Source organism: Drosophila yakuba, chromosome 3R, assembly GCF_016746365.2.
Source record: "Drosophila yakuba strain Tai18E2 chromosome 3R, Prin_Dyak_Tai18E2_2.1, whole genome shotgun sequence".
Lineage (NCBI taxonomy): Eukaryota > Metazoa > Arthropoda > Insecta > Diptera > Drosophilidae > Drosophila > Drosophila yakuba.
The window spans coordinates 16,371,611-16,384,825 of record NC_052530.2 but is presented as its reverse complement, the minus strand read 5'-3'; the positions used below and the strand labels follow the sequence as shown (position 1 = coordinate 16,384,825).

The 13,215-nt window shown below is 47.5% G+C and overlaps 1 protein-coding gene across 1 annotated transcript; it reads left to right on the top strand.

Annotated features, from left to right (window-relative positions):
- The first annotated feature begins 355 nt into the window (after positions 1–355).
- On the top strand, positions 356–7,653 carry LOC6537103 (ecdysone-induced protein 74EF). The gene is made up of 6 exons (XM_002097628.4): positions 356–1,174; positions 4,761–5,098; positions 5,239–6,163; positions 6,238–6,730; positions 6,800–7,118; positions 7,192–7,653. The coding sequence occupies exons 1-6, from the start codon at positions 1,130–1,132 to the stop codon at positions 7,286–7,288; spliced, it is 2,217 nt and encodes a 738-aa protein (XP_002097664.1). The 5' UTR covers positions 356–1,129; the 3' UTR covers positions 7,289–7,653.
- The last annotated feature ends 5,562 nt before the right edge of the window (positions 7,654–13,215 follow it).

Here is a 13,215-nt window from a genome sequence, read left to right as displayed (position 1 = left end):
ATTCGAGCGACTGTTTGTGGGGTCATATAAAGTCTCCAGGCAAAGGCCCATACCCATGTTCATACCCGTGTCCATGCCCATGCTCATGCCCATGCCCAGACCCACTTTCCAGGCCCAAGCCCGATCCGATGATATTCTGTTGACGTTGACTAACGCTGCTCGAGTTTATTAGTTTGCCAGAAAAGTGTTTTATGAGTGCAATTAGAAAATGCGCTAGACTAAATTGCACAATTGACAAATAGCTGAGGGCGGCGAGGAGCGCTGGAGGGTGGAAATGGAATCAAATGTGGGGCTGGCTGAACTGTGCCGGCTGGTGGGCCTCTTGACGCCACTCTTCGGAAACTTCAGAACATTCGTAACATCGGTGTATAGGTGTATATATGGAAGTATAGGAAAATCGGCCGAGCACGCAGGCGCAATTTGTATCTCACGGATACTTATCGCCCAACTCGTCGCGTATCTTATCGCATGTGAGGCGATAAGATAACCAATACCAGGCGAGCCGCAACAGAATAAATCATAACGCTGCCACACCGACAGGACCGCGCACCCACACAGGTGTGAGACCGCCCAACCGCAGAGGCGCTGGATCTTCATCGGTGTGGGTAGCTAATTGGGCGGCAAACGCGCGGCAGGCACCGCATTGCGTCGCCGTCGTTGTTGTCATCGCAAGTGAGGTGCTTGCTGCTCAGAGTGCTCAGTGTTTAGTGTTCCGAGCCCAGAGACCGGAGACCAGTACCACCGCCAGAGTCGAGTTGGTCTCGAAAAAATAGCACTTCGTATCACTGCTTACTGGTGAAGGTTGCGCGCGGGCCACAACCACAATCGCTCCACGGATGTCAGCATTAGATCGCCCCCAAAGTTCCAAAGTTCTAAAGTTCCGCGATTCCAAAGATCCTACTTTCCGAACCTAACAATTTACCAATTTTCCCAACTTGCCCGCTTTTTCACTTTGCGCGCCACTTTTCCGGCCGCCCAGATTGATAGGAGAAGTGAACCAAACACCTGGACACGCCGTGCTTGTGATAAATTTTTGAAAACACAACAGAACTAAAATCAAGTGATAAAAGCCAATCTTAGATAAAGCGCTGGAGCAAAAGCAAAGAAGCGCCGTTGGTAACTCAATTTGATGGTCTGCAAAACTATCTCGCCGAGTGTAACAATGCAGCTGAAGGTGGGTAAAATAAACTAAAGTTATTCAAAAATAGTCCAAGGTTTTTTTTTATTATTTATTAAATTCAATATTATCGAGTTGGTCTACTCTCTTTTTAAACCAATTCTATTTGAATTCCATATCCGAATTGGGAATATAAACCAGCCCATTTAAAAAATTGAGCAACTATACGTGAACTCGATTAAAGCCATTTAAATACCTTTTTGAGGCTCAATTTACGAGATCTGTATAAGCCTATCTATCATTTCAACTTTGTTGAAAAGACGAGATCATAAAAGTTTTTAACGTTTTCTCACACAAGTTCATTAAGCTAAATAGACAAGCCATATGGGGCCATAAAAAGCAGATAGTTCACGTTTACAGATCACTCGCAAGACACGAATAAATATTAATTTATTAATTAAGGTAGACTAAACAGCTTTCAAATGACTTTACAGCTAGAAAACAGTTTTACGAAGCCATATAGATTTCAAATCCTTCGGTGTACCAAGCCAGAAAATGATTTTCAGCCAGCAAACAGCAGCGGTATGGATTTTTTTTCCAGTTCTAGCGCCAGGCAATAAGATAAGACAAATTGATTTATAATGAATGAGTCATCTGGGATGCAGCGGCAGAACTGCGATACTTATATTTTGGTGTCGTCTCTTGGAAGAAAAACCGAACCGAACCCATTAAGGAAACGAGAACGGGACGGGAACGGGAACGAAAACGAGGCAACAAAAAAGCAAGTTAAATGTGGAAAGATGGCCTATCTTTATGAGGCCCGAATTCAGCTGCGATCGAAGGTGGCGTCAAAATACCTTTGACAAAAATAAAATTTGAAACACGCTAGCCGACTTTCAACTGCGCCACTTCATTCATGAAAAAGGACAGTTTTTTCACTTTTTGCTGCGCACGGATAATGTGAAATTTATGTCAATCTTATCACCTTGCTTTGGTCCTGGTCCTGGTCCTGGTCCTTATCCCTGTCTCTAGCGTATCCTTTTAGGGTTTGGGGTGGGTTTATGAATGAACCGGCCGCTGCCAACCCCTGGCTCATCTGGGGGTACTTTTTACCCTGCCGGAAGTGTCCTTTCGACCAATGGAAGAAGAGTGCCTTAACAGTTGCTCAATGGCGGCATCGATAGTTGCAGTTCCAGTTGCAGATACTTTTATTAGACACGCGTCGCCAGTTGACGCCTGACAGTTGATGGCTGATAGCAGAGAGCCGAGAGGGCTAAGGTTGCGATTGATGGCCCTTTAATAGAGCTGTAAATGCAGCTGGCAGTCGAAGGTCTTATCTCACTTTCATTAGCCAACTGCAATGGGGTTTAATTAATCCGAGGATCTTCCAGCAAAGTCCGATAGATAGGTTGTAAATACCGGCCTTTTGTGTAGGTTGTAATTATAAGATGGGACGTATCATTATTTTTCATTCTGGAGTTAATTTTATTGTTATTTAGGAACGGTTTTCCCATGAATTGCCCTAAAGCAGTGTTACCCAATTTATTTACTTCGAAAGCATTAAATAATCATATTTTTGTGTAAGCCCGCGATGAAAAGTAAAGCTAGGATAAGACTTGCCGAAAAAATATAAAATTTAAATAAAAATAAAATAAAATCAATCCTAACTAAAACATAACCAAAAAATAAGGAACAAATGTATTCTAGCGATCAAAGGCATTATTATTCAGTTCTAAGTGTCTTTAAATGTTGGGTCAGAGCTGCCTTTGAAAATTGCTCAACCACAAACCCAAGCTCAGCGAAAGCGAAACGAGGTGCGATTATATAGTCAATATCTTTTGTTTATATAGATAAAGTCCGGACGCGTGTGTGTGTTTGTGAGTCTGTGTGTGTGACTGGGCAGATTTCATTCATAAGTTCAGCGGGCTCCACACCCTCGCAACGATTCTTGACTAAGCCGAGCAAATAGCACATGCCATTCTCGGGTGACAAACAGCGCTTGCCCAACTTATTGTAATTCTTGGATTTATCTGTCCCTATCGATGACGTAGCTGCAAGTGGGACAGTGGGTGCGGGCAGGTGGGGGATACCAACCATGACCTCTCAGTCTCAGCAGTCCCAGCAGCAGCAGCTGATTATGTACATTGATAGCGCCCGGATAAGATATTGTCCGTATCGTTCGGCCGTAGTATCTTAACTTTTTCGCGGTATGATGATGGCACGTGCATGGGGGCATACCTATCGTACTACTATATACACACTCAAAGTCGGGTTTATCTGCATTTCGGCCAGACGATTGACAAAGTGACGTTTGCACCACATTATCTCGCACCCTTTCCATTCAGGGAATTCTTTGAACTTTGGCCAAGACGGCGAAAACTTGGCACAGTCAACATCGCCGACGGAATGCAATCAATTTCCATGGAACTCTTTCTTCTTCACCCATATATATGTAAAATATATGCCATATTCCACATAAATAGTTTAACTTTGTACCTAGTAAGCGGGTGATTTTTCATTTTTACGATTTGTTGGCTTACCAACTGAATCACCATTGAAATTTACTCGTGTCCACATAGAATATATATCAATCATTTTTGGCAAGTCAAGCTAGAGTTTTGTGAATCAATTTTAATTTTATGGGAGGTAAATAATTAGTTGAGGTATAAAAGGGGAATCAATTTAGAGTGGGGAATATTTTTGGGAACAAAATAATACATAATTGCATGGTTATGATTAAATTTATTTACCAGTTTATATGCTGTAAATTATCGTTGTATTTTATTCCATAGCTATGTACCAAAGTTATCCTTGAGTATGGGTGTGGATTTCCCCAGCTTTATTCGGTATATTTATAGCCATGGTAAAAATGGAACCCAACTGAAGGCCTCTGAGCTATATGGCACTTGTCATGAGCGGACTGGCGGTAAACTCCGGCCTGGCCGCATCGTGAATCAGGTGACAGTGACGATCGAATGTGTTGACACAACTTCGAGGATGGGACTGGGGAGGGGGGTATGGGGAAAGGGGAATGGGGTATGGGGCCACGGCGAGGAAGTGGAAGTGCCACCCCCAACGGAATGAGGTCATAAACCCAAACCGACTGACGTATGGCGCATGGCGGGGAAAGCAAAGTGATTTTTATGGCCAAGTTTAATTTCCGCCAAAAGCCAAACTAAACCACAAAACCCAAAAAAAAAACCTCAAACACACAAGAAAAATGAAAACGAAACCAAGACATCGCGCGGAGTTTAGGGTTCTGTGAGCAAATACTTCTTCTGGTGGAAATGAAATGGAATAAAAGTGAAAAATGTGTTCGACAATGTTGACACTGAGCAAGTGAGTGGTAGAAAGGTGGAAAGGAGAGGGGTCGCCTCCAAGCCCGTCTCCGTTCAGTTCAGTTTCTGGTACTTTATGGTTGTAGGCGACAAATTGAGCTGTGAGTCGAGAGCGAGGGCGGTGTCTTTGAAGTCCGACTCAGTCGTCTTGCCGTCTTGGTTGGGCTTGCGTCTTATTGACTTTTGTGGCGGAAATCGAGGCGGCCAGTTCGCACTGCCGCGGCCGGAACTGGAGCCACACTTTTGAGACAAGCCGAGAAAAACGCGAAACATGGCATTCAACACTTGTCGCTTGCTCATTGCAGATGGAACAGCAGACAACGCAGCAGCAGCAGCAGCAGCAACAGCAACAATTGCAACAGCAGCAGCAGCAGCAACAGCAGCAGGCTCTGACCAAGCAGCAGCTCCAACTGCTGGACAAGATCAAGCTCGAGTCCAGCAACGGCGCCGATCAATTGGCCCAGCAGGCGGCCAGCAATCTGGATGAGCAGCAGCAGGAGCAGCAGCAACAACAGCAACAGCAGACCGCCACATCGGTGGGCGTGGTGGTGCAGACTGGCCAAGCGGGCGTCAGCGAACCGGAGGAGCAGTACGTGGTGGTGCCGCGCATCCAACGCCGCATCCTCACCACAGCGGGAACACTGTAAGCAACCACTGCAGCTCTTCTGTCCCTAAAATTAGATAAATATTCTCTAATTTAAGTTAAAAACCCAAATACCCAATAATACATAGTTACTATTCCCAATTTCATTGCCACAGTATTAAATATTAAGAATATTTCAGTGAACTAAACGAAGCTCGTGAAGGAGAGCCGAGCACAAACGCCAGCAACGCCAGTTCAGGATCCGCTCCGGATAGCCACATCGAGTACCAGCGCAGTGCGCACCAATCTCCCGGAGCCACCCACTACGTGCAGATGGCGCCGCGCAACGCAGAGTTGCCGGAACAGGTGGGAGCTGCTGCCGGAGCTCCGCCGGGCACCATCTTCGCCTATTCCTCCGGACAGATTATCTGCAGCGCCGACGATGTGGCCGCGATCAAAATCGAGACCATCGAGAAGGGAGAGGCGGCGGGAGAGGCGCAACAGCAGCAGCAGCAACTGCAGCAGCACCAGCAGCAGCAGCAACAGCAATGTCCCACGCCCAACGGAGCCAGCTACGGCGAGACCATAGTAATCAGCAGCGAGGCGGAGGCACTGCAGCATCACCACCAGCAACAGCAACAGCAGCACCAGCAGCAGCAGCAACACCATCAGCACCAGGCGGCAGCTGCAGCATCGGCGGCGGCCCAGACGGTCCACATTGCCACCAGTTCACATGGTGGCACCGTGCGCTTCATCCCGGAGGATGGACGCTTCACCACCGCCGGACCGGAGACGACAGCCTCGAATCTGTACTACGATGCACCCGTGGTGGATGGCACTGTGCATGCTAACGAGTCCAAGACGTACGCCGATCTGGGCAACGCATACGCCGTCTTCCCGCCCAGCTCCAGCTTCAGCAGCAATAGCTATGCCGCCACACTGCAGCAGGGCAGCGCCATCTACAGCGTTCCGGCCAACGGACAGTTCTTGGCCAAGTCCGAGACGGGACTTAATCAGCTGCGCCAGGCTGGACCGGCCACCTTTCAAACGATATCTTTCGAGGCCGGCAACGGCTTGGAGCCTATGTGGACTCAGGGCCCGCCGGATTACCAAAGTGTTCAATTCGTAAGTATGATTTAGGTTACAGCCATTAAAGCTTTAGGACGCAACTAACTGAAACTAACCCTCGTGCTGCACAGGGCAACTTTCATCCGCAAGTTGTTGAGGATTACGGGCACGGCAACATGAGCACCACCCCCTGGCCGCCCGCCAGCAGCATAGGGTACGACGCTAGTCTGGTGACCGCCTCGTCCACCTTGTCGCCGAACCACGAGCTCAAGTGCGAGAACTGCCACACGCCGTTCATACGAAAGGGCAGCGATTACTTCTGCCCCAACTGCCCGCCCTTCATGCGGATGCCGCCCCGCATGCCCCAGCGGCAGGCGAAGCCCAAGGCCGCCGCCGCCCCCAACAACCGGCGCAACGGGGTCACCTGCGCCAACTGCCAGACCAACTCGACGACCCTCTGGCGTCGCAACAACGAGGGCAATCCGGTCTGCAATGCCTGCGGACTGTACTTCAAGCTGCACAACATGAACCGACCGCTGTCGATGAAGAAGGAGGGCATCCAGAAGCGCAAGCGGAAGCCGAAGAACAATGGAGGAGCACCCATGCACCGAGCACCGCTGCCAAGTAAGTATAATCAACCGGAAATTACCTTAATTACAATAAGCTAATCCTGGTTCCTATATCCATAACCAGGCATGCCGCAGGGAGTCAACCTGATGACCAACAGCACGCTGTATCCCTCCCAAGTGCCGGTTAGCATGCTGAACAGCCAGCAGAATGCCAGTCCGGAGCTGCACGACATGTCGACGACGGGTCCGGCGGGTGGGCAGCGGGTGGTGGCCATTTCGCTGAATCCGACGGCTCCGCCCACCACCGACGGTACGCTGAACATGTCCGCCCGTCATCACGTGACCGGCGAGAGCCATTCTCCGTACAGTCAGCAGTCAACGCCACAGAGTCAATCGCCGCATCTGCCCAGCACGGTGGCGATAAACCGTCAGATAGTCCAGCCGTAAGTAACAGAAACAGATGCTTTGATTCTATGCCGAACTCTTCAATGACAGATGATTACCCATTACTTATAGAGTACCCACCATCGAAAGCAGTCGCAGTTCCAACACCGAACTGACCCCCAGCGTAATCACGCGCACTGGTCTGCCAGAGCGATCATCGAATAACTAGGCTCTAAAGTATAACCTATAGTTAACCTAACCCAAATGTCAGAAATTGCCAAAATATTTATTTAAGCCCTAGCCGTAGTCATCTAGCCAAGACCAATGTCCCAGTTAGAGGAAGACCTATCCGAGTTTCCGGGTTTGCAGTAACCATTTTACCCAGATGTCTTCCTCCTTTTAGTCAACTGCTTACAGCAAATAGTTTTGAAATGATTTGTGCCAACCACTTAGGATCGCTGTACTCTATAGAAGTATAGAGGTATAGAGTAGAGGTAGTTTAGCCGAAGACAGCACAAGCCCATAATGAAGCCTACGATTTTGTATGTATAAGCCTCTTTTTAATTCTACAAAATAAATAAGTTGTAAACGCAAGGCACTCGGACTTTGATGGCTCTACCAGGATGCGATGCGATGCGAGGGACCTCGCCGGCGATCGTTATATTTCATTGTCAACAATTTGGCAGCCAACCAAATTGATCCAAATTAATTTTAATGACCCCCACAGACCACAGCGCGAGACCATAAAATCTTAACAAGTTGGCAGGCAAGAGCAGCCCAGCAACGAGGACCCCAGATCTCTCGCGGATCACCGAGCCAGTGGAGCAGTGAAGCAGTGAAGCAGTGAGGCAGTGTCTAAATAGCGATTTGGTGTCATCGCTTAAAAGCCTGTCCGACGCACAGTAACGCCACCGCCCGCAGCCGCTGCCTTTGATCTGCTGTCGGCGGTACGGATGGCACGATGGTTCTGATGGTTCGGATGGTTCGGATGGAACGGTACGGCATGGTATGGTATGGTATGGTATGGTATGATATGGTGTGGTATGGCAAAAATGCCCCAAGAGTCCAGTTTGAGTTGGAGCTGAAGGAGGCATGGTATTAACGCCTTGCGCTTGGGGTCTCTCTTTGTCCGAGCCTTCTTTTTGTTTTTGGCGTACGCTCGATCAATTAGGCAAACTTGTTTTACGACCGCTTTTATTAGCGTCCGCTCTGGCCGGCGCTCCAAGTTTACCCAGTCGGACCTAAGCCGCGGCTCCTCCACTGGGAAGTCCACCACCACTGGGGCCTGGGCCCCAAGTCGGTTGTGCTTTTCAGACTGCGCTGCGAATGAGTGCGAATGAGTAATGAGACGGCGGCCCCAGCACCCGGCAGCTATGGAATGTGTTGGCAAAAATTATGTGCAGCGTCAGGTTGTGCAAGTGGAATGGAATGGAATGGTTTCGGGCAATCGAAATGCCGTGGTCGGAGCTGGTAGAGCACTAATTTGGCTTTGTCGAATAAAATATATACAAAATAATGCTCAACATAGGAAGGAACACTCCTCTACTAGCTCTACAGATGCTCAAGCTGATCAACTTGCAGCTATCACTTCTCTTACCAAAGTTAAGACTCTATTACCTAATATAGAATTCCCCTTTTGCGCGCAATGTTTAATAATTATTATTTTAATCCAATTTTTTTACTCGTTTTGCTTTGTTTTGAGGTAAAATTTAATTTTATTTGGACATCTTCATTGTAAAGTTCCTCCAAAGACGGTTGGAATCATATTTGAAGTTGTGAGTGCCTACAAATGTATCTTTCCATATCGTTGATGTTTATCTTGATATTCATTGATTATTTCGATCTCTGAAAGTAAGTATCGAAATTAGTTGTATACACTGCTTCCTGTAGTAATGCAACTTCATAATCTTGTACCGCCCTTTTGCATGAACAACCGTCTTGAAAGGAGCTGCTGCTACCGCATGCGCGTTTTAATTAGCCTCGTCAGACACATAAAGTACGAGTATATCGGAATCGCAATTGTATTTATGCTTTAGTAACTCGGCAATCCATAATAAGCGAACCACTAATAGCTGCCGCACCTGTGGCCAGCGGCACATCCTCTGCAGCAGCGAATTAAAACATTAGCGACCAACCTGTTCCATTTCCCATTTTCCCTGGCCAAAGGCGTGGAGCAAGCGGCGGGGAGCGGAAGCGGTGAGTTGGCGAGACCGTAAAATAATAATTCAATGTGACAGGCAACAAGATACGACAGCGGGCGCCATTTTTCAGATGCCACAACGCCGCACTCCCCTCCACCAGCGATCTCCTGGCACACTTACCTACCATGCAAGTTGCAACGCTCTGACATTATCGCCGGAATTATGACAGACGTACAACGGCGCAAGAAGTGTGTGAGGGGGGGAACCGCCGGGTGGGGTGGGGGCAAGAGCGATCCGCTAATCTCCGGAGCCTTGCATGCATTTGAATTTCTATTAAGTTAATTGCAATTGGCCAAGGCGAACGCGCATTTGTTCATGTCCAATAACAGTTAAGTAACGATTGTTGCTACAGGGAGAGAAAATTATAAATGATGTGATGGTATTTGCGAAATTTATTAGTTCAAATAATCAGCCAGCTTTTTGCTTATGGCACAGCCTATTCCAGACGGTACTCTGGCAGATGAAATCAAAATATCATATCATACCTATCAAACTGCTTTTCTCTCCGTGCAGATGCCATCGCGATAGAGTGGAGGGATAGAGGGACGGCCATCATCTAGTGTCATCTAGTGGGGGATAAAAGCCGACATAAAGTCGAAACTGTCAACTCCCCCACTCCCTGTGCATTTAATTAGCCAGCACTGACCACCAAGCACGGCGGCCTCTTGAACCCGCCTCGGAACTGGACTGGATCTCGAGCTGGCCCGAAAACCCTGAGCCAGCCGGGACCATAGGCGCCACTTAGCCAACTTCAAAGTGCGGCCGCAGTCGCGGGTCGCTGGTGGTGCATCTCGCTCGGCTTGGGCCGCAAGCTACCATCATCGTCAGCGTCATTTTCATGGCTGGCATTACAAATCGACAAACGACACGAAAATGCGCTTTAACAACTCGCAGTTAAAATAGATAAAAGCCGATAGTCCGACGACGCCGGCCAACTGCAACTTCTTCCATATGCAAGAATTCGGGGGACTCCGGAATAGCAAGATTGGAAGATGGGAAGATGGGCAGAGGAACCCTAAGATCGTTTACGAACGCGACTATCATTTGTTTTGGCCAAAGCTTGGGAGATCCCAAACAGACAGATTATACTAAAAAAATGGTTTCTATTAGTTACCTGTATATTTAAGCTTTCTAAACAACTCGACGAGATTAATTGGACCTGGTGGGCAGGCTGATATGGTATCGGGGGTATTCTACCCATCGAAAAGTAGTAATACATAAGAAATTCACAAGATCCTACAAATATTCAGATATCTTGGGAGACTTACGGATTGTTATAACTCTTCTGTTTGTCATAATATATACATACGTAGGATCATCTATCCGAAATATATTTGTCTACTTCTCATTAATTCGAAATTCTATTAGTAATACGATGCTGTTTTGAATTCCATCATATACATATATAGTATTGCGCTGCAACTCCATCACATGATCATAACCACAGACACACCCAAAGTCCCAGTGACGTCACAAGAGCCACAACACAGCATCATCGACTAAACCGATGAACCGCTTCGATTCGAGTTCTAGGAAAAAATATCGAAATTCCGAGAATTCACACGAAAGACAAAACGCGATTGCTTTGGAGGAGCCGCAGAGGTAAGAACCAGAGGCGGAGGAGGAAGAGGAGGAGGAATGGATATGGGATATGGGATATGGGGGATTTGGGTTAAGGTATTCCCTTGTCTCGGTTCCCTTATCACAACTCACGCGCCGTCTCGTTCCATTTCGGTTTTCGGCTCGGACCGACCCGAAATCACATTATCTTTGCTCTCCGTTGCGAGATGGCGACGCAGCTAATGGATACGCCGCATCCACATCCATATATATATATATACGAATATATGCACATACATATATAAGGCATAACATATCACAGATGACGACGATGATGATGATGGGCCTTCTGTCTCGCTCTATCTGCCCCGTCTCTTTCGCAGACGCCGCCCGGACTGGAGGAAGATTGAAGATGCGGCGCTTATCGAGCAGAAAAAAGGAGCAGGGAACGAAAAGATGAAGCCCGAAAAGAGTTCACGATGGGAGTTGCAGCAGTCCCATCTCCTCCGCATATTTCTGTGTCGTTCCTTATCGCCCGAGCTGCAGACTTTGCCCCTTCCCCTTACCCTGCCCCTGCCCCTCATCCACTCCACCTGGGGCTCCTGGGCCATCGCATTTGCATCGCATCACGGAATGCAACTTGGGCGAAAGGAGCTGGGAAAGGGTTCGCAGGGCCTCAGAAACGTGGCGCCAAAGGAAGCGTTGAAAATGGTACTTGATCTTGATCGCGATGCCTCTCGCCGACTGTAATTTAGACGGCGCCTCGATCCTTGCTTCACACTAATGCACTTGCAGCTTTTAAATGTCGCCAGGGGCAGTGGCACTCCTCCAGTGCTATCACGATCACGATCCACGATCCAGCTAGGCCACTTTGTGATATTGTAATCCCCTGGGCTCTGGGCCGCTCTTTTGGCCCGCTCTGAATGCACTGGACATGCAAGCTGCTCGTGTGAATTCAATTGGAATAATTAGTGATATCTTTTCTTATTGGTTTGTATTCAGAGGAGTTTTACATATGAATGATTGTCTGTCTTGGTCTCTTGGGAAAAGCTAGCCCCTAGAGAACTTTAAAGGTTGGTATCCCTAAAATTGATATTTTCAAATAATACCAAAATTTTATTTTTTAGTTTTTTAATGGGAAATACATACAATTATATATAAACGAATAGCAATGGCAAAAATTGCATGACGGCCAATATTTAATAAAAATCTTGGTTCGAATCACCACTCGATAATAAATAAGAGGTTGCCTGAATAAGCTATAAAAAAACCATTAACATCTGGTTACTTAACAACTTTGTTGGCAGGCGCCGACTTAACCACAAAACCACAGTGAAAGAGAGCCCAGATATTGGCCATAATAATTACAATGTATGGCACCCACTTACGAAGAGCATCGCTCATATCGAAACCGGGGACCAAATCTATGATTGGCATCCTCTTCAATTAGGTGCCCGCGAAAATGCTGCAGGGCTTTTCATTAGTTTATCGAACGGCGCTGGTGGGGGAAATATTTCAAATGCTGCCTCAAAAGTGGTCCCAACCAGTTGCAATTAAGGGGACGACTTCTTGGGGCCCTTTTCACAACTGGCGCCGCTTTCTGGACCCTTCAACGTGAGAAAATTCCGCTCGGAATTGTATAGGCAAAATGTCTCGTTATCGAGCGCCAGCATACCTGAACAAAAATGTATGTGCGTATGCCTGAGATAGTGGCCAGAAACCACAGCCACATCCAACAAAAAGCGTAAATGTCAAAATGCCAAAATTAATTGCAATGGCAGTGCGCTGGATAAGAGTCCAGAAGGCGGCGAAAGAGCCCGAGCTGCCACGCCACCTCAAGGAGTCGGACTCGGAGTCGGAGTCGGAGTCCCAGGCGAAGTCCCAATCAGACCTGGTCGTAGGCCACAGCCCACTTTTCGGGCGCCACAGAAAAGGGGCAGGGAACTGGGCGCAGGTCAATGGTGGGGACAGAATCGGGCACAAAAGGGGGTTACAAGAAAATTTTAAAGGAAGACAAGGTATTTCTATTAATCCGAAGGTTCTTTAAGGCAGCACAAATATTTATATGGTAATTGATATATCTAATTTTTAACAGATAACGAAAAGGAATTTTAGCCAACTGTTAATTATCAATAATATCATTTATATGCTATTTTTATATCACCAGTCGGAACTGCATGCAGGTTCTTAAAGGACTTAGGAACAAACCCCTTCTGGAGCGCCTCTGCTGTTGGCCTGCAGCTTGTTCTTGGCCACCATTACAAATTCTACCACTTTTGACCCTGCTGCGACGGAGTGGCGGCTTCTGCCCCGGCCCACAACCTCGGCACGCCACACCCCGGAATCAGAACCACAATCGAAACCAGACCAGACCCGGGCTATGGCCTCCCATGGC

Excerpts from the sequence above, each read along its gene's own strand:
- LOC6537103 (XM_002097628.4), top strand. The coding sequence starts at position 1,130 with ATGGTCTGCAAAACTATCTCGCCGAGTGTAACAATGCAGCTGAAG. Across the intron at positions 6,164-6,237 it reads ATTACCAAAGTGTTCAATTC|GGCAACTTTCATCCGCAAGT; the intron begins GTAAGTATGATT and ends CGTGCTGCACAG. Across the intron at positions 6,731-6,799 it reads GCACCGAGCACCGCTGCCAA|GCATGCCGCAGGGAGTCAAC; the intron begins GTAAGTATAATC and ends ATCCATAACCAG.